This window comes from Struthio camelus, chromosome W (assembly GCF_040807025.1).
Source record: "Struthio camelus isolate bStrCam1 chromosome W, bStrCam1.hap1, whole genome shotgun sequence".
Lineage (NCBI taxonomy): Eukaryota > Metazoa > Chordata > Aves > Struthioniformes > Struthionidae > Struthio > Struthio camelus.
In genome coordinates, this window is record NC_090981.1 from 41698002 (window position 1) to 41717207 (window position 19206).

A 19206-nucleotide genomic window follows, 5' to 3' on the forward strand; every position below is an offset into this window, starting at 1 on the left:
GCTGACCGAATGGTAGCCCCGTCAGTCAGTACTCCCAGCCGTGTATTTTTGCAGTTATGCTGAGCCCTAAGTTTCCTAGCAAGTACTGGATGGCCAGATATTGCAGCCACTGATGGCTTGTGCTCCTGCTTTTTCATGAGCGTACCTTGATAAATATCTGCATGTGGGGAGTCTTTGCAGGGATTGCGTTTTCAGCCCCCAAGAGCCATGTGCAGCTTGCAGAATGCTATTTACCTTCCCTGATTTGACTGACGCGGTCCTATTGCCTATGTTCCCATGTCTATATAAGGTGCAATGTTACCTTAGGATTGCAGTGTACACAAACTTACATATGTGAAATGTTCCCTTATTGAGCCACTGGGCAAAATATTAACCCCTTAAAATGAGTAAGCAGAGCTCAGTACCTCCCAGGTATCAGCCCTTTGTTGTTTGCTATTTGGCAATTTTTACTGTGTCTTCTTGTATTTTAAGAGGGGATAAGGCAAAATATACTAGATTATTGCTGTTTTATTCCTGAACATACAACCAATTTAATATATTTTAGTCTTAATGTCTTGGAAAATAAGCGGCTGTTTGTTATGGATGCTCACTCTTTCTGGCAGTTAACTTATAGAATCCTGGTAGGAGGATTCTTCTGGAGCTGGGCAAAGGTGAAAATGCTGTTTTCTTGGATTTTTTTTCTTCTGCAGATAATGGGACATAATTCATCGGACAGCTTGCATGGTGAAAATTCATTCTACTTAAATGAAGCTCTAGTGCATATGTCTCTAAGCAGTCTCAACAGATCTGATTCCTCTCTAGTTTATGAGGATGGTGTGTATGGGCTGCACATCTCAAATTCTGATACAGCAAGGACTAGTGAAAATCAGGTGGATCTCAAAATGGACCCTTCTTATCAGCGAGCATTGACCAATGAACTCTGGAAATCCTGTGGTCCTTACCAGCAGGTGTCTTTCTCCTGCAAAAGCAACAAGGATGCATTTAACAATGGTAATTAATAATTTATTTATTTAACAGGTAGCACGGACACTATGCCACCTCTCAGAATGATTAGTTCTAGGAACGAAGGCAACTTGGCAGCAATGAAAGCAATAGATTTTACTGAAACAATTGTATTCCCCTTTGTTGTGTCAAGGATAGAGGAGAAAATGAGTTGAGCAGAACAAAAATACAGTAAGTTTTTGCAAACACTATATCCCATCTCTGTCTGCATAAAGGTATTTGGCATGTCGCTGTTTCCAGATCCTTTCCCAGTCATTTGTGGATTTTTTGTTTTGTTTTATGTGTGTGTGTGTGTGTGTGTGTGTGTGTATGTGTGTGGGTTGTTTTTTTTTTTTTGGCATTCACTCTTGCATTTTACTGGCTGCTGTAAAACGTATGTGCATTACTTGATGGTTCCAACTTAGAACAGCTTTTGATATACCAGCTTAAAGCAATAATCTCTGCTTGAAGACCATCCTCTTTTCTTCATTGGGGATGAAGGAGAATACCTTGAAAGGCTCTCTGTTGTTGTGGAAAGAAAATGGCATTGTTTCTAAAGGATAATATCATCTTTAACAATGAGTAGCTGTTTGTTAAGAATAGCTCTTACTACATTACCTTTTTTTGTTTTTGTATTTTGCCAGAATCCCAAAAGATATGTGAATTCTGTGGTAGTTATTGATTGTGGCTACCAAAATGAGTAGAGGATTGCTTGTATCTGAGCACTGCACAGTGCCCTGGAAATTCCCCGAAGAGCTTACAAACATGCTAATGCTAAACTCTAAAGTATCTAGCTTTTATCTCTCTTGTTGCACAGTGCTAGTTTTAATCTCACTTGGTATCTTCATTCATTCATTACGGTCAGAGCTGTAGAACAGCTTGTGAACGCGTGACATCTGAAAGCCATAGGGGACAATCGTGCACTTTTGGTGTGATAGATTAAATGATCTGGCCAGGTTCTCCCACACGACTTCCTTTGGGATCCCTGTGACATATGACAAGTCAGCACTCCAGCAGTGCAGCTGTTGAAGTTGTACTTTGAACAAAAAAGTTCTTGATTAAGGAACTGGCTCCTTAATGCTCTTGGTAATATATTAAATAGGCATCCACTACAGTCTTCCTAGCACATCATCATCCTCAGTATACAGATTGCCAAAATAGCATTTTATAATGAAAGGCAGGGCAGGCTAGTCTCATCACCGCAATCAGCAAGCCAAGCTGATTAGTAAAAGAGATTAATAGTTCTAAAAATGCCTAAATAATTAGCCTGGTGAAACCTGTTTGGGTTTGACTGAAGCTGCCATTTTAGTAATAGGTTAGCTAAGCTAGTGCAAATTTGAAAAGGAACACATATGTGGGTTTAAACCTCTCAAAAGTGGATTAGCTTGCACTGGCAAAGGTTCAGATGCAAGCTAACCAGGATACTCTGCATTGAGCCCACATGAGAGAGGCTGGTTTAATTAAACTGGCTTGCACCAGTTTAATTGCACTGATTCTGAGATAAGCTGGTGGAGCCTTCTGAAAGTAAAGATACCCTTCACTTACAGTGGGCTGACATCAGGCCAGTGTTGCGTTCAGCTGCTGTCACTGCCTCTGGTGTAGCCACCCTTATCTTGCTCTGGTAACAGGGCAGCAGTGCAATCCCAGCAGCTTGGAAAGCAACACTGGCTACAAAACCTAACCGAAAGGTAGAGTAACAGGCTAGTTGAAATCTCTCTGGTTAGGCTAAGTTGCATTTGTAAAAACGTAGTTACTGCCTTACTTGAGTCATAAGACACCTTTGGCAACGCAACGCAGCAGATAGTTGCAGGATCCTAATGGTGCAGATGGTGTCGTGAAGCCCCCAGCACATTGCTAGAGCAGGAGGGTTGTGAACCTCCCCCCAGACAGATGTGCGATCACATTCCATAATCATATTTGTAACCTGGAGGATGACAAGTATTTTATACCGTGATCGTGCAGTGCATGAGTCTGCATGATTCAGGCTTAGCGCTGTCATGCACCATGAGCTGCCGTATGGGGAACAGGGAATGAGAAGAACTCTAAACTTCCCCCGAAAGACAGATGGCATCTGAAGCCCCAGCAAATGGCTCTGCACATGGAAATGAAGTAAATTAGTCGTTTTTAAGCAATGTGAATCAAGCTGGATAGTATGTACATTTCATACGAGGAAGCGAATTCCTTTGTGGTGGTGTTTTCTGGCCATGCTTTTTCCCTAGAGACTTTAGCAGAAGCTAAGAAGATCTCTGACCTCGTGCCTGTATTTCTTGACTCCTCTGCAGAATAAATAGCTCTGATCACTGTGAAAGAAAGCCAGTGGGGATGCAATGAAAGAAATACCAGAAAGAGTTTGAAAGCTAGCTGAAACTTTTCATATCCCTGTGCTGACAAAAATTTCATGACAGTTTTCCGCGTTTTTCAGTGAGCTGTGTGTGTGAAGTTTTGTAACCCTATTTGTAAAATTATTCCTAAATAATAAGTAAAAATAGAGTTACAAAACACATTATGCATATGGTTTACTGGAAACGTACGTATCTTGTACATGGCCATATCTTGCATATACTACGTTTTATGTGCCTGGTATGCGATAGACATTTCTTGGTTTTGATTAATTTTCTTTGAATTATTAGGCATCCTATAAGAAGTCAGGTCTGTTTAAAAACAAAAAACAACAACAAAAAACCTTAAATTATTTAATTAGAAACGTTACCTGTTCATGTTGCCAAGGAGTTGATCATGCTGCATTCTACCATATGTTAAGTACTGTGCAATTTAACTTCATAAATATAACCAAATGGAAATAGCTACATTCCTCCAGTGCATAATTTTCCATTCATATTTTCTAAGGTAAGACATATGTCTCTTCACATAGCTAGCATCATGATTATATGTCATTGTTTTATGTATGGGAGGGAACTTTACTGCAGACCCTTGGGGCAAGTTCCCACAAAGCAGAAACTGGCACAAGTATACTCACTAGAAAAGGTGTGTCAGTCAACAGCAGGAAAATATGGCTGAAAGAAAAATGTCTTAATGCTTTACACTAATGGTTATGACATTATCTGCATGAAAGAAGACAACTACTTTAGCTAATTAGGAATCAGGGGAAATATAGGTTTTGTGTCAGGCTAGACTGAGAATTGAATAAATTACATCTTGCATTTAATTGACACGTCAGGTTAACTAGCCGGAGTGATGCCTAAGGATTTACCTATGGATTCACCTCTTTGATTTTAGGAATCCGTGCAATTTTAATTCTTTTAAGCGTTGAAGTACAGTGTTGTAATGCCTGCTACTGCCTTTTGTTTTTGTTATTCAGATGTTGTAGCTACAGAAATAGAATTGAAAAGTGATAGATCTGCGAAACTGCACTGAAACTTGATTGTGAGAGTTTTTTCCAGACATTTGTGATGTTAGCATGAAGGATCTTTATGCATGATATAAAGAAAAATGTAGTTTAAATCTGAATTGGGAGCATACTAAAAATTGTGGTCTCCATAGACAGCCAAATGGGAAACCAGAGGAAAAAAAGGGGGGCTCTGTTTGGCTGATGTGATTTTAGTCTTTCTTAAAGGATGGAAATTATACGCACATAAGCAAAGGAGATGGTTTGATTTTGGCAAAAGAATCCATTCACAGTGGTTTTCATTCCAAAAAAGTGGTTTCTAGAGATGTACAATACTTAATTCGTGATAGGAAAAAAGACAAAAAGAAACAATGTGTAGCATCCAATAACTTCAGATTTTCTTCAAAGACATTCCTTTCCTGTTCCTTAAGGCAGATAAGTGGTGATTGTTCTATTGAACCTGTTCTTAAAACTGTAGATCAGATTCATTTGGTTTAGTTTCCCACTGGTAATGTTTGAGATGAGGTTTAGAACAACACATTATTTCTCAGCAGCCTTAACACTGGTTATGACCTAATGATATTGTACAAAAGTGTCTGCATATGTTTGCATCAGGGAAGTGGAGAAAGGTAGTGTATGGGCCTGGCTGATTTCTCGTTGTATTTGTGTGAGACACATCTCTTGTAGTCTGAAGAGTTATACAATGTAAAGCTGATGCAGGCGTGATAAAAATCATGTGAAATATGCTTTGTACTACAGAGTGTTAAAAGCCATCTGAAAATGTACAAGCTGTTACTCCATGGTTCCAAGCCAGCAGAGGATTTTGGCAAGTGCCTAAGTGTCAGTAACTTAGGGCCTTATTCAAATAAGCATAGTTATTGCTGCCAGGGCTGGAGGTGGTTAATGGGATCCCATACTGAGGGCTTTGTTGAATAAGGTCGCTTTCATTGGCTGGAACCTGTTAAATAATGAGTGACAGGTACAAAAAAGGTCATCACAGTTCTGCATATGTGACCGTTGTCAGTTAATTTTTTTTTACTACTGCTGTATAAACTCCTTTTGAACATGTCAGACTCGCTCGTCTTCTGAACTAAAACAAAGTTATACCCTGTACAGTACCCACTATACCTGTCTCCTATTTGAAACAGCATCCTCTGTAGCCCTCTGCAGACCAACCCCTTATCACCTGCAGAGTAGTGTGCAAAGATGCTTTTCCATGTATTTTGAGTTTATTTTCCCAGTGTGTTTCATGGCATTTTTAATAGTGCCAGTATTGCCATTTTTTACCTGCACAGTAAGTGAATTCTTTCTGTTGTCCTTTTACTTGAGAAGGGAAAGGGAGAGAAATTGCTTAAAACTAGAGGATAACATGATAATGAAGGTTCAGATTTGTAAAGGAGCCTCCTGGGCAGATGTGAAATTTTGAGCTGCCTTCAACTTTCTGTCTTTTTTAATTGATTAGATGTCAAGTTGAGAACATCCATTTAATTCCAAATTGGGTAATTGTCCTTTCTGTGTCTAATATACTACTACTCTTAGTGTGGGTGACTGCATAGGTATGCACAGAGCTCATTCAGTGCTCAGCATAAGTTGTAATAAAAATGAAACGAGATGGAAATGCGTAAGACAGTGTAGTTGAATAGCAACAGCACGTTTATCTTAAAGGTTGAAAATCACATTGAATTAGCAGAAGTAGTAAGATTTTGCTTTACTTTGCAACTGGTAACAGTGAATTTGTCTGCTCTTCATACCACAGATCACCAAGTTTCATGCTCTGCCATTAGACATCAGTGTCTGTGGGACACTTGGTGGAAGTGAATCACAGGGGAAGTATTTTTTCCTCTTGGGAATAACACTGACATTTGTTTCAAGCAGATGGCAAAAGGGATTAAATCACATGGCAAAGTGATACCAAAGTGAAAAATATGTCGTTATATGTCATTTGCAATTAGTATATTTCAAGTAAGACTTGCTTTTCAGCTCCCTGGTGTCAGGGGCTTATAATTCTGTTACTCGTTTTCTTATCTCAGAATACTTCTCATTTCTGAACATAACCGCAGTGGATGAAGTGGTATTACATAACTTTTTAATTAAGGCAGTTAGTAATGTTCTCTTTTTATTTTGTGTACTAATGTAAGTACAGAATTTCCTATGTAATGCCTGTCTGATTGTATTCTTTCTAATACCTTCTCATGTAGAGTTCACTTATTAGGAAGGAAGTTAAAAATAGGGTCATATCTTTATAATAATGAATGGAGTGTAGAGATTGTTCACCCTCTTTCTTTTGAGGTGCAGCTGGCACTTGGGTAACTGCACATGTCTTTCTCAGTTTGCTCCAGCAACTTTGGTGCAGTGGCTTTTCAAGTCAGTGGGATTACTAGCATCAATGAGATCGGAGTGGTTTGGACCATCAGCTCCTATACACAGATTTATTTTGTACTTAGGTAAGGTTGTTCCAACAGGTCTGGGTTTCAGGGAACTAGAAAGAGGGAAAGGAGCAAATTTCCAAGCAGAAGACTCTACTCAGGGAACGCTTTGCCAGAGAACTGCTCCTCCTGGTTTATAGTTGAGCGGCTGCCGCTCAGGAGTTGTGCCGAGTTGAGACTTTGGCAGTATGTCCACAGGGAGAGAGGTGACCTCTCAGGACAAGAAGTCACAAAACAGTAGAGTCTTGCTAATTGTTGTACGATGTCAGGAAGATACGTTGGGAGGTCCGTGTTTTTCTTGTGTAATGTAATCTGTGGGTGGAGGCCTGGTGGAGTGCCTTGCTTTAGTACATTAAAAATGTTTTGTATACGTTTTTGTAATGCACTTAAAGCCTGAAATAGATGCACAAGTATGAATAAATAATGCACCCTAATGGCAGGGAGAAGCTGTTTATGGATGATCAAATTTTGCAAGATACCAAGTATGCAAACACACCCAGGAAAATCATGTAGCTGAGTCACCAAATGTATCTGTCTGGTTTATTTTGAAAAGTACAATGTCATTTTAATTATTTAGTTTTATACTTTACATATTCCAGGAAATAGCCTGTAGCAGGTTGTGTAAAAGTAATGAAGTCTTACAGTAATATGAAACCTCCTCAGCAGCATCTGCTGTTAAATATTTATTGAGAAACCGGGGAAGATTGTCTGTCTGTCTTTTACTGGCATTCATCACCAGAGCACCGGATTGCCTTCCACATAAGTTATATTGGCAGTAGCCAGATTGCTAGAGGAGATTCATGGAGTATCTTGCTCTGCCTCCTCAGATGCTATAGAAGACTTTCCTTTGGGTGTAAATTTTTGGTGGGGCAGCAGAGGGGAGGAGCCTTGGTGCTGGTATGGATGTTGTTTAGTTTAATCAGGTGGAAAGATTTCCAGCAATAACCTGCCTAGGTTCCTCCAGTGTCCCTTGGAAGTTTGGCTTAGAGCTTAAACATGAAATGCTATCAAAATAAATGTGATTTGGCTGTATTTGTTTAGTGTTTGCCATATGAAAATCCAAAAAACCCATGTGCCTTTAAAAGCCATTGAATATACTCCCGCATTAAAGAACACATGACAGAGAAACGAGTGTATTTGGCAAGGATGAAAAGAGATTTCTCTTTTTAATTGAGGTTTGTGAATTGCAGGACAGTTGTTGCTGACAGCAAGCGCTGCCGAGAAGCTGTCTCCCATGCGCAGGAACCCACCACTACAGCAGACAGGCAAAGGGAAGGGGGAGAAGATCCTGAGAAAGGCTTCTGCGTTAAACACAGGCAGTTTTGAACTGAACATGGAAAAAAGTGGAGGAGGGTATTTTAAAGTGCAAAGAGGTAGCACCACTTTTTCCTGCTCTGGAACCATGGGCTGGGATCATGGCAGAGCTGCAGTGCTCAAACCAGTGGCGGGAAGGCTATGGAGAGGATAGAGCAAAAGCTGAGGTAGGAGCTACAGAGGCTCTTCAGGGAAATTTAGGATGAAGACAACCTGGAGTAAAAGCAAGATGGAAGCAGGCGGTGATGAATTCAGGCTTAAGGGTGAGATTGGTGTTACCCATAGCAGAGAGAAAGGGGAGCAGATCCCAGCGTGTTCCGTTCGCGGCAGAAGAGCACTTGGCTGAAGGGAGGAAGGCATATGCTTGCTTGATAATTGTGCTTTTCTTCTGCCTTTGATGTACAGTCTTCCCTTAGCTTTTATGCAAACTGTTTTCACAGCAGTTATTTGTTCATAGAGCATTTAGCAAACAATTAAGAGCAGCACCCATTTCAAAATACTTGATCACACCCTGAAACTTCCTATGCTTACGATGCAAAACTTGTGGAATGTGCAACTGTTCAATTTTTGCTGTTTTTTTAATGACTGTAAGAAACAAACATCAATGTGTGCTTCCTGTCAACATGATTGAAAACACAGGAAGATAAAAGAACGGCAGTGTTAATACTCAAACTGCAAAAATTAGTGAACATTCCTCTCTTTTGAGCTCAGTGGAGAACAAGCATCTCTGACTATCAGATAAGAGGCTTTTCTCAGGTGCTAGCTCTTATAGCAGCACCCATATTTTTTCCTACATTGATTAATAAACAGCACCTTCTATTAAAGGGTAAGATTAGCATGTAATTGATTTGAAACAGGTGTTAGCATTATTTTTGCTTCTGCAGCAACTCTTCATATTGGCTTAGAATACTAAGCCTCTGCCTCTTACTTTGGGTTTTGATCTTGTCAGCATTTACGAGTGAAAGGTGTTGGATCTGGTCTATTGTTGGGAAACCACCATTTAAAACTGAGGTGCTTAGGAGGTGGCTGAGAGTGTTTTATAAATGACCTGCCCCTTCCGCTTTTGTAAAAGTAGCGCCCTCGTGTTATGTAAAGAAAATATTTGCCGTTGTGCAGAACGTGTTCCTTTGTGTTGCATCTGAAAGACTGCCCAAAAGCTGGGGACAAGCCTGATGGTTTTCCAAGGTCTTTGATTTAATTTTTATTTCAAAGCAAACTTTTGTCCTTGAAAAAAACACCATAAAACATGAAGCAAGGTTAATCAGCACACTAATGTCTGTCTGTGGTAGCAGAGAGCTGAAAACAATAGTTTTGATATGTAAATGTCCCACTTGGTTTCAAAAGGAGTGAGTTCATGGCCAGAGATGCTGTTTTTTCAGGGTTAATGCTGACTGCTCTGCTCTTTGTGAGGGAAGGAGAGGAAGATGCACTGTAGCATTTTACCTGTGGTGTGTTAACTGGGATGGTGGGGGAGGAACGCATGGGCCCTTAGCAGAAAGCAGAACTGGTTTCATCAGCTGTCAAATGTTTGGAAACACTGTTGGGGCTGTATCTTTATGGGATTTTTGTTTCTCTAGCTAGCATTCAAACTGGAGCTTTACCTACGGACTGCAGTTTGCTTTAACTTCAGCCCCTGGCTGAACAGTCTGCAGATTGCATGGCAGGGATGGGTGGCAATTGCACCTCGTTTCAGATATCTGAGTTAGACACCTGAATTAAGAGGCTGCAGGTGCTTACCTGTGCGTCCTCAGCGTTGTGGTCAGCTGGATAAGGTAGCTGCTCTTCCCTCCCTTGGAGGGCTGCAGTTTGCTGGGTGGCTGGCACGGGAGGGCAGTCGTGCCGCGTGGAGCTGGGGCCGGCACAGGCCGCTGGTAACACGCGCCGTGATCCTTTGTAGGAAGGGTGTTCTTGGGGTTTTATGATTATTTTCTCTTGATCGTTTGAGGGCAGCTGTGTTTAATGAGCTGGAAAAGAAGTAGGTCAATAAAACATGTGTTCATTGTTAGCAGAATACCTGTTGGACCATGTGTGGGTCTGTAATTGACCATCTAAAGCTTCAAAGCTTAACACAAAGACAACTTAATAGGGAATTCATACCTAAATAAATTAATATTAAGCAGTTGCAGACGGCTGGCAGGGAGTACGCTCTGCCAATGTGAGACTGTGGATATTTAATGCACAGACAGTTTATGATTAAGAGTCAGGTCTATTTTTAAGCCTCTCTTATTGATATGCATTAAAAGCAGCATGCCAGAAATATTTCTGAGGTTATGTGCTTTAAAGCCAACACAACTGATAACAAAGCCTTGTAAGTAGGTTACATTTTAAAATTATTTTAACTTAGGGGCATGTTAAGAACTTGATGTTAAAGCACTGTCACTGACAGTGTCTGAGCTTGAGATGTTTTTGAAATCCTGTCTTTGATACCGCCAGTGTTAGAAATAGAGTGTGTTTTTTGCTTGCTTTAATAAAAGAAGAAAGGACTACATCATCACATGACTCCGAAACCTGAGGCTTTAAGACAAGTATGAAATAAATGAGTTGGAACTACTGTGAAGCTCTATGAAAAGGCAGCTTCAGCGGAATAAATGTATATTTCACACTATCCAAGAACTTGGTCCAAATTCTCTGGACCAAACCTCTCTAAGGAATTAGGTGAAACCAGAAAACAGCAACGCGTTGTTTTATCTAAGCCAGCAGCTAAACAAAGAACAGAAACATACAGTATAATGACATTTCCAGTAATTTTACCATAATCAAAACTCCAGAGTACGGACATGAAGAAGAGTTGTGTTGCAGATCTTTATTATCATAGACTTTGAATTCTTTCTGCTCTCTGTCTTGTAACAAAAATATGCACCAAAACCTGATGAGGCTGATTAACCTAGGATCTATTCCGATCTAATTGCTCATCTGTTTTTTGTAAAAAAACAAAAAACAAAAAACCCTCTTATTCATGAAGATGCTTGTTTGCCTAAGAAATAGAGCAGCTGTTTTTTCTTCTGTTGGGCTGGTTAAAAGTAAATAGCAGCGTTAAAATTCTCAGATTGATTTCCTGTCTTATTCAGTCAGTTGAGAAATGGATTGGGCTCCTCTTTCCTTGGAAGCTTCAGGGTCAAAATATTTCCCTCGTGTTTTTGAGACCTGGAAACAAATTCAATTCAGTTCCTGCTGTAAAATTGGACCTTCTGAGGTGCTAAAGTCCAGCTTCTCCAGGGTATTTGAGATTTCATCTCCCAGTGAAACTAATGAGGATTGTCCTCAGATCCTCAAATCTTAGAGATGGCATTTCTATACAAAAGGGGCCTAATACCTTCCGCAGTGCTAGGCAGCAGAAATGGCCTGATTATTCCATCAGTGGTGGCTGTGGCTGTGGCTGTGCTGCCCAGGCAGGTTTTGTGTTGCCCTGTGTTGTTCCCTCTCCCCCTCCTTCCCTCCAACTAGCAGATCCATAAACAACTGAACCTGCAATGTGGAAAATCCATTGGAAATTGGGAAAGTTCATAGTAGGCACTAAAAAAGCAATCCAAACCTCTCCTGGAGCCTTTCTCTGCACGGAAGGGGAGAGAGGCTGAGATGCCTGGAGCTCCCCAGGGGACTGACTATTACTAATAATTCTGGATAGAAACCACGAGGAGCATCATTAAAGACAAGGAGCCGTGGCAGGATTGCTGGTGGGGACTTTTCAGTGAAGCTTACAGAAGTTAGGCTGCCATTTGCTATTGAATTGCAATGGCAAATGAGAGCTTGTTTCCGCTGAATTCCTTTGAATGTCCCAGACCCAGTGCTATTACACTTAGCACTGTTTTTTAGGTGTCTGCTTGCGCATTGCATTATGCATGAGTGTCGCTGTGGGGATTAAGTATAGCAGCTCTGCCATTTCACATAGCTTTGGGCTGAAGTTGATGTGTCAGCTGTCAGTCCAGATGAACTTGGTATAAAAACTAGCAAACTTAACTCCAGGTATTTTTTTTCAAAGGGAATAATGGTGTTAAGCATCTTTAACACGTTTGATGCTAGAAGTGGCATAAATCTCTCTTCATTTAATGAAATTTTATTTTGTAAACAGGGCTAAAACAAGACACAGAGCTGTGAAAACCACAGCAACCTCATTCAGTGTATACTATGTTTCTGCAAAGTCCATGTGGTGAGTTCCCTTTTTTCCTGAAATAGCTGGGAAGAAAAAGCCTCTGGTACCCAGCCTGGCCTGACCTCACAGCTGACCCTGCAATGAGCAGGAGCTTGGACTGGAGACCTCCTGAAATCCCTTCCAACCTGCCTGTAATGCTGTCCAGTTAGGGTCAGAGCTGGAGGAGAAAAACTGAGGGCTTTATATCAAAAACACAGACGCTTGAGAGTTTTCTTGCCTGGAGTATTTCCTAGTGCCTAGATACCGTCTTCCTGCCCTCGGGGTAATCGTCGCTGCGGGCACCGCAGGCCTACCTGAAGAGCTCAGATTCTCGGGGAGAGGGAGGGGGGTGAAGGAGAAAATCTGTGGCATCTGTTTGATGTGGAAATGCTTACATCCTCTGACAACAGATAGGAGGAGGGAATCAGTGTGACTAATTAGCTGTTTACTCGGCTTTTGTACCCCCCCCCCCCTTCCCCCTCCAGGAGCAAGGGCTGTGTTTGTTTTGGGTATGTATTGATCTCAGATTTGTGCAAATTCCATTGCTTTGTCTTTTACCTTCTGTCAAGTTTATATTATGCCACAAATCCTGTCTCTTAGTGCTGGGGGAAGGGGAGGGTAGGGAAGTGAGGATGCATAATGCTACTTTTTTCATCTACCAGCACCATATTAGCATATTTTTAGGCAATAGCTGATAGTTCTCTGAATCTGGAAGAAGATGCTACTTTGAGAACTGAGGTCCACATGCTTCAGGTGTACAGTTTGCCTTTTATTGTTACGTATTCGTTGCTTAGAAATGCCTTTTGTAGGATTAAAATGTTTCTGTGCTGTTGCTTGATATCTGTCCTCATTACACTACAGCTATGCTTATGAAAAACAGGGCAAAATTTCGATTCATTTTTAATATTGGATTTGGCAATATGTGTCTGTGTGCATGAGACAATTTGTGATTTTTTCTAGAATTCTGTTAAAACAGCCTCTAGCTCCTTTTGAGATAATTGAGGAGAAAAAAATCCAAAACCTCACTGATTTTTTGTAGCACATATGAAATAGTCTGAGCTGAGGAAAAAAGAAGGAAAAGCTGGAATTAAGTGATATTTTTTGCTGTGGTGTAGCACTGCTGGGCTGAACTAGCTACATGGCCCCAAAACATTGAAATGCTATAGCAGGTCACCTCATACCTGGTCTCTCTGACCTTGAGCAGATCCCTCTGATGCGGAGTTTGATCGGCCCAATACTGAAAGAGCAGTATTGGGGGGCCGCTTTTGGTTAGCGTATACTTGGTGCAGCTGCAGATCTGGCTCTTTAAGAAAGCTAGCTGAATTGTTATGAGAGAATTAAATTGTGCATAGTTTGAGAAGCGGTTTCAGCGTGTGCATAAGCTCCAAGCTTTCTCAGGGTTCATCTTTATCAAGGGAAGCCTTTGGATTCCTCTTTAGGGCGTCTGCCCAATTGCAGGACATGGCTAGCCTTCAAGTCATGCCCCAGACCGTTGCAAGTTTGCCTTGGCCAGGGCTAGTGGCATGGAGAAAGGAATCTCCTGTTCCTTATGAGGCCTTTGAACAGGCAGGTGGCTGCGTGCAGCGGTGTTGGCGATGCCCAGCAGCCTCGCTAGAGTCACGAGGGGCTTGGCTGCGGGGAGATGCCGACCGCCCTCGGCCGCTGCCGGCGCTGGGGGGAGCTGAGGGCCTGTGGAGGCTCACAGAAGGCCGTCTGAACAGGCTCTGAGCTGTACCTTAGCTTCCTTAAACCTTTGGTCATCTGATAATATTATCTGCGCTTGTCTAAATGTGAAGAAAAAATTGTATTACTCAGGTGTAAGAGAGGAACGGTGCAGCAGGTGCAGTCACCTTTGCTCGTCCTTGCTGCGTACGAGCACCGGTGGGAGCAAGGCCAGGCAGCGGGGCCGCGTGTGCCCCAGGCCAGTGAGAGTCCAATGCGGCGCAGTGGAGCGTCTTGGGCTCCACAGGCTGGCGATGATGTGGCTGCCGGGCTGCTGGGCGCGCTGTTGAGCTGAGCACGCCAGGCTGCAGCAGCACTCTGGCAGCTCCAAAGTTAGCAGAGGAAAGGAAGAAGTAAATGGCAAATTTAAAGACTAGGAAAAGGAAGATTACAAAACTCATTTGGTGGCTGATGTTGGCAGGTGAGTTAAGATCGTAACAAAGGAGGCTCGTAAAATGCAGATGATCCTTATCTACCTGGCACATAATCCCTACCGAGTTCTTACTGTCAGTCATAACCCTGCAGCAATCAGGCCTGAGAAGGAGCTTGGGAGGTTGCCTGTGTGCATGCCCCTGTGCGGCCTTGGGGCACCACCAGGTTCTGATGAACATTTGGAGCTTCCGGGCAGTCTCCTTCGGTGGAAGCCACGTTAGCCAGCCGTCCTCTGCCCCGCTCATTGCACGCACTCCTAAATAATTCTTTTTTTGAGGGGAGCGAGTTTGCTGAGCACTCTTAGTTGTTGGAGTTGTTTAGTAGGCAGCAGCTAATACTTTCCAGCCTGATTCTGAAGGTTTCCTCTCTGTTTTGGAGGAGCATTTAAAGAGGCGAGTTTCTCTCGGCACCGCAGTGGCTGTTCAGTGCCAAGGGCAGCCCATGCCCCCGTGCTGCGGGCGCAGCAGCCACGCGCCGGCGAGCGTGGGGAAGCCTTCTTGGCAGCTGTCCCTGCTCTGCATAACAAGAGCCTGCGCCGGCATATCAGTAACCATACAGCAGGTCCCCTTTCCTCCCCTCTCCCTTCACCTGAGGCTCTTATTACCAATTCTGGGCAGTTTTCCATCCCTCTTGGAGCAGCTGCTCCCATCCTGGCACCTCAGTGCCTCTTGTGCTACCAGCTGGTCTCCAGGCTCAGCTGCCCCCAGCATGGCACAAAGCAGGAGACAACAGGCACCCTGCCCACCTCCAGGTGGCTTGCCGCGGCCTGGGGCCACGCTGTGCTTTTGTTAGGCAGAGCCTGTCTTCTGTCCCACCCTAACGCGGCCAAAACCAGCCCGTGCGGTGCCGTCGTCTGTCCCATGCGGCAGAACGTTTCCAGCCCCAGAAACGGCTCGTCACTCCGGTAGTAACAGGCTCTCGCCTCCTAGGTACTCTCCCACCGTGCAGGATCTCTTAGTGCCCCAGAACTGGAATGACAGAAAAGCAGCTAAACTAGGTATCAGTCACTTATTTCCATAGAGACAGAATCTGACTTTTTTCCCCTAGATCAGTCAGTTTCCATTGCTTAGCTTTGCTGCTCAGGATGGTAACAGTTAATGAGAAATGATTTGGAAACAGCTACTGTTTTAATTGATGGAGCAATTACTGTTTAGTTTTGATGGTAGAAAATAATTGCGTGTAAGGTACTTCTTTTTCTTTTCTAGGTTTTTTCAAATTTGTAATTAGGCTTCTCCAATTAGGTACTTCATAAACTTTGGAAACAGATCTTTCGAATAAGTGCTTACTGCCTGGTATTCTTATGTACTTAACTTTGTTAAGGTGAATAGACTTGTAGGACTTAAAAGGAATATTAATGTGGGTAAAATTACCCTGAAATGTAAGTGTTCAGAGGATGAGGACCTTTCACTGGTAGTGCTCTTTTTAGTAAATAAATAGAACCAAGGTATACAGTTTCCATAAATAAGAGCAGACATAGGATATTTCTGGTTTCTTAAATCTGTATCTGCAAATCGTAATCTTTTTCTAATATGGCTGTCACAAAGAAATAAACACAAATGTCGACTTTAACAAAGAAGGACTGTTCACATAAGTTCAGGAGTCAAATCCTGCAAATGCAGAGTAACTGAATCGCAATCAAGACTTATTCTGGATTTTCACTGAGAGCAAAACTTGATTGTTTCAATCCAGTGTAAACCAAAACAAAGGAAACGTGGGATTATTTTTCTGACATCCTGTGTCACTCCGTTATGACCCAGCACTACTGGTATATAACTACCTTGCTGCTGGCACAGACCGGCAATCTTAGTGGCAGTCACAGCATATATTCAGTTCATACTGGAAGCCAAATCCGCGAAGCCTGTTTGCTCCCCTCAGCTGTGCGAATATGGAAGCGGAGAGTACGCTGAAGGCAGAGGCCGTGGTGCGATGTGTTCCCACATGCCCGTGGCATAATCATCTCCCACCGCTCCACAGGCCCAGTGGCAGGGAGGCAGCCGGTGCAGAGGCCGAGGCTCTGGAGGTGCCAGCAAACTTATTTTTCCTTAAACTGTTGCCTCAGTGAGCAAGACTGGAGAAAGCTGCATGCGCCTGGGGAATGCTAAATGTGAGCAGGCGTCGTTTGAAATTGCTACCGTTGGGAGTGACGCCATGTGTAAAAACAAGCATCTCCTTTATACTAGGTTTTGATTGCACATACATTTACGAGAAGGGTTAGGGAGTAGGCGAGGCACAAAATGCCTTTTTACCTCTGTGCATGAATGACAGAGGGCTCAAAGAGCCTCGCTGCTGGGTTGGGTGGCTTCTGGCTTTACCCATGCTGACTGTGGGAATGGTGCCAAGCTCTGCTTCTTCCTACTTGGTCACTTTTGTAGAGTTAAGAGTGAAAAGTTAACTGTGCTGAGCAGAGGTAGGTCAGGCTGGGATTGCAGTCAAAAGAAAGGAGCAAGCATTGCAGCCCTGTTGAGTGCAGACGGTCATTTCTCGTCCCCAAGTATGACAATACGCGCTTCCTTCTTACGCAGCTTGTTTTTCTGGTAAATGTTGCTTTGCAGAAAAAAAGGTGCAGAAGTGCCAACTACAGTGTAGTTCCCGAGTGGTACAGAAAGCTGAGTAGGATTTGAAAGATAACAAATGAAGATCCTTGTGAAGTAATGTATTAGTGTTTGGGAGCAAGTATTTTCTTTGCACCTTAAGGATTGAAACAAGAATAGGGTAGGTGGTTTGCCTGAACTAACACAGATAGTCTTGGCCGCAAAAGTTGGACGATTATACAGCTATTACAGACTGAAAGTGCAAGTCAAGTAGACTTAACTGAGATTTACTCGCTTTATTCTTTTTTATCCATGAAAAAGAGAAGGCTGGCAAGTAAAATTTATGTACCATTGGACACTGTATTAATTTTATAAAGAGTTATCTTGCTATTAAAGGATAATTATGTACTGTATGTTGCCTTCCAGCCCAACTCTTAGAGCATTTATGCCTTTCTATTAGTGTGTGTCTTGTTAGTAAAGTATGGGTATAAAACTCTTTTATAGATCATTTTGCATGTGCTTTTAGTACTATTGCAAATATAATGATGCTGATCTACACCATTGCAAAACAGTGGAAAGGCTTGGAAGGATTTCAGTATATTTGGATAAGATACCTTTCTCTAGGTTTTGGTGTAACTCTTTATGCAGAAGTGTTTTCCTTTCTAGACAGGAAATAGTGCTTTAACACACTGCTAATCGGCTAATCAAAAAGTCAGTATTTTTTCTTTATGAGTGCGGGGGCATTGAGGAAGATGGATTGTTACATGTCTTTCTCTTGTGTGTTGCAGATCTAAACGCATCACAGGCCCAGGGTCCCCAAACAGGCCGTCCAAACCATGGATCCATCCAGCCCCCGCGGGTAGATGCGCTGCTGAACCACCAGCCAGAGAGTCAGCAGGATGCAGAAAGTGGAGACAGAGTAGAGGAAAATATTGTTTACCTCTGATGGTTCATTTTCTGATCTCAGTAGCACTTTGGAATATAATTGTGTTTGCTTTTCTAATTGTATGTAGTTGCTCTCTGTATGACCAAATGGCTTTAAGGATAGTATTTAATATTCAGTGCAAAATTTGCCCCATGATAAATATAACGATTAAGTTATTTCAAAGCCTTTTTTTTATAATCTTTAATTTATGACGTGATTTCAAATGCTTCGCAAGAAGCAAGGGGAAGCAGAGGAAACATGATGTATTGGAATTGTAAAGCTGCCACCAAGAGCTGTGAATGCTGGTGTTGCTTTGCTCTTGAGTCCTCTTTTTCAAAGGGCAAACTCAGAGGTATGAACTTGCTATTTGAGATTTCAGAGTATGGATCAGTAGCCTTCTAACAATTGTGATATTATGCTAAAAGACAGCACGATAAGAACGATAGCTATAATCTTTGTTAAAATGCGCTATCTACCCTTAACTAGAGGGCTATATTAGGTCATTTTCCTTGTCGCTTGGCTCAGAAACTGCTCAGAGGAGGATGCTTTTTATGGTGTCAACATTAATTGCTGGCAAGTGTTCATGTCTCAAAGCTTATCATCAGTTTGATGCTATTGCTGGTTTCTGTGCAGAGATGCTGTAAGTCAGTTTGTTATTGTATTATAACTGCACCTCATTTCAATAAGTGCCTGTACTTATATTTGCATTAAGATTTACCAGATGAAACCTTCTCACTCCTCTCAAAGGAGAGGAGAGGGGAAGAACTGTATGTTTTTAGCTTAACTGAACCTCTTTGAATTCTGCTGCTTTTCCACATAAGAGCTAGCTACCTTTTTGCTTTCAGGTTCACAAGATCATCAGTGTGGTAGGCAGTAAGAAACCAGGACCTATTTTGTGCCTTTTGTCTTTCAGAAATCCTTGTATACCTTTGTTGAATTGAATAAATGTTCTGTGCCTCTCACTGCAGCTTTGATGCAATAGCAGGTCCTCCAAAGAGGCTTGAAAACAGGAGGAAAAGGTTTCCTTCCGCGCTTGGCAAACTCAAGGCTGTGCCACTCCAGCAGGTGCAGGCAGCCCTCAGCTTGCCGTGCCTGCCCTCTGGACTGGCTAGGGGCTGCTCAGCATGGCTTATTAGACCAGGAACAGTGCAGCAGGACTCCTGGATGAGAGCTGCTTTGCGTTCACCCAGCTCGCAGGGCAGAGGAGCGCAGCATTGCCTGTGCATGTTTGCCTGGATAAGCCCCAAGTGTCATATGGTTTCCGCTTTGCTCTGAGCCTTGCATTGTGCAAAACCTCTTGCAAGGAGCAGAGGTTTGAGATGGTAGATGTTTGTCAGCATGGATTTCCTCTTGTGGAGGATTCTCTTCCAGGGATTGGCATGGTATTGGGAATATTCAAA

At 42.5% G+C, this 19206-nt stretch overlaps 1 protein-coding gene across 11 annotated transcripts in view; it reads left to right on the forward strand.

Moving 5' to 3' along the window:
- The window catches only part of LOC104152984 (rho guanine nucleotide exchange factor 28), a 133258-nt gene extending 114485 nt beyond the window's left edge, over positions 1–18773 (forward strand). For 10 of the 11 annotated variants that reach the window (XM_068925499.1, XM_068925508.1, XM_068925502.1 and 7 more), the window contains 2 exons: positions 690–990; positions 17670–18773. In XM_068925499.1, the coding sequence (XP_068781600.1) occupies positions 690–990; positions 17670–17827 (459 nt within the window). In that variant the 3' untranslated portion in view covers positions 17828–18773. The remainder of the gene's footprint in view (positions 1–689; positions 991–17669) is intronic. The other variant, XM_068925510.1, reaches the window with a different exon arrangement.
- Positions 18774–19206: the final 433 nt, after the last annotated feature.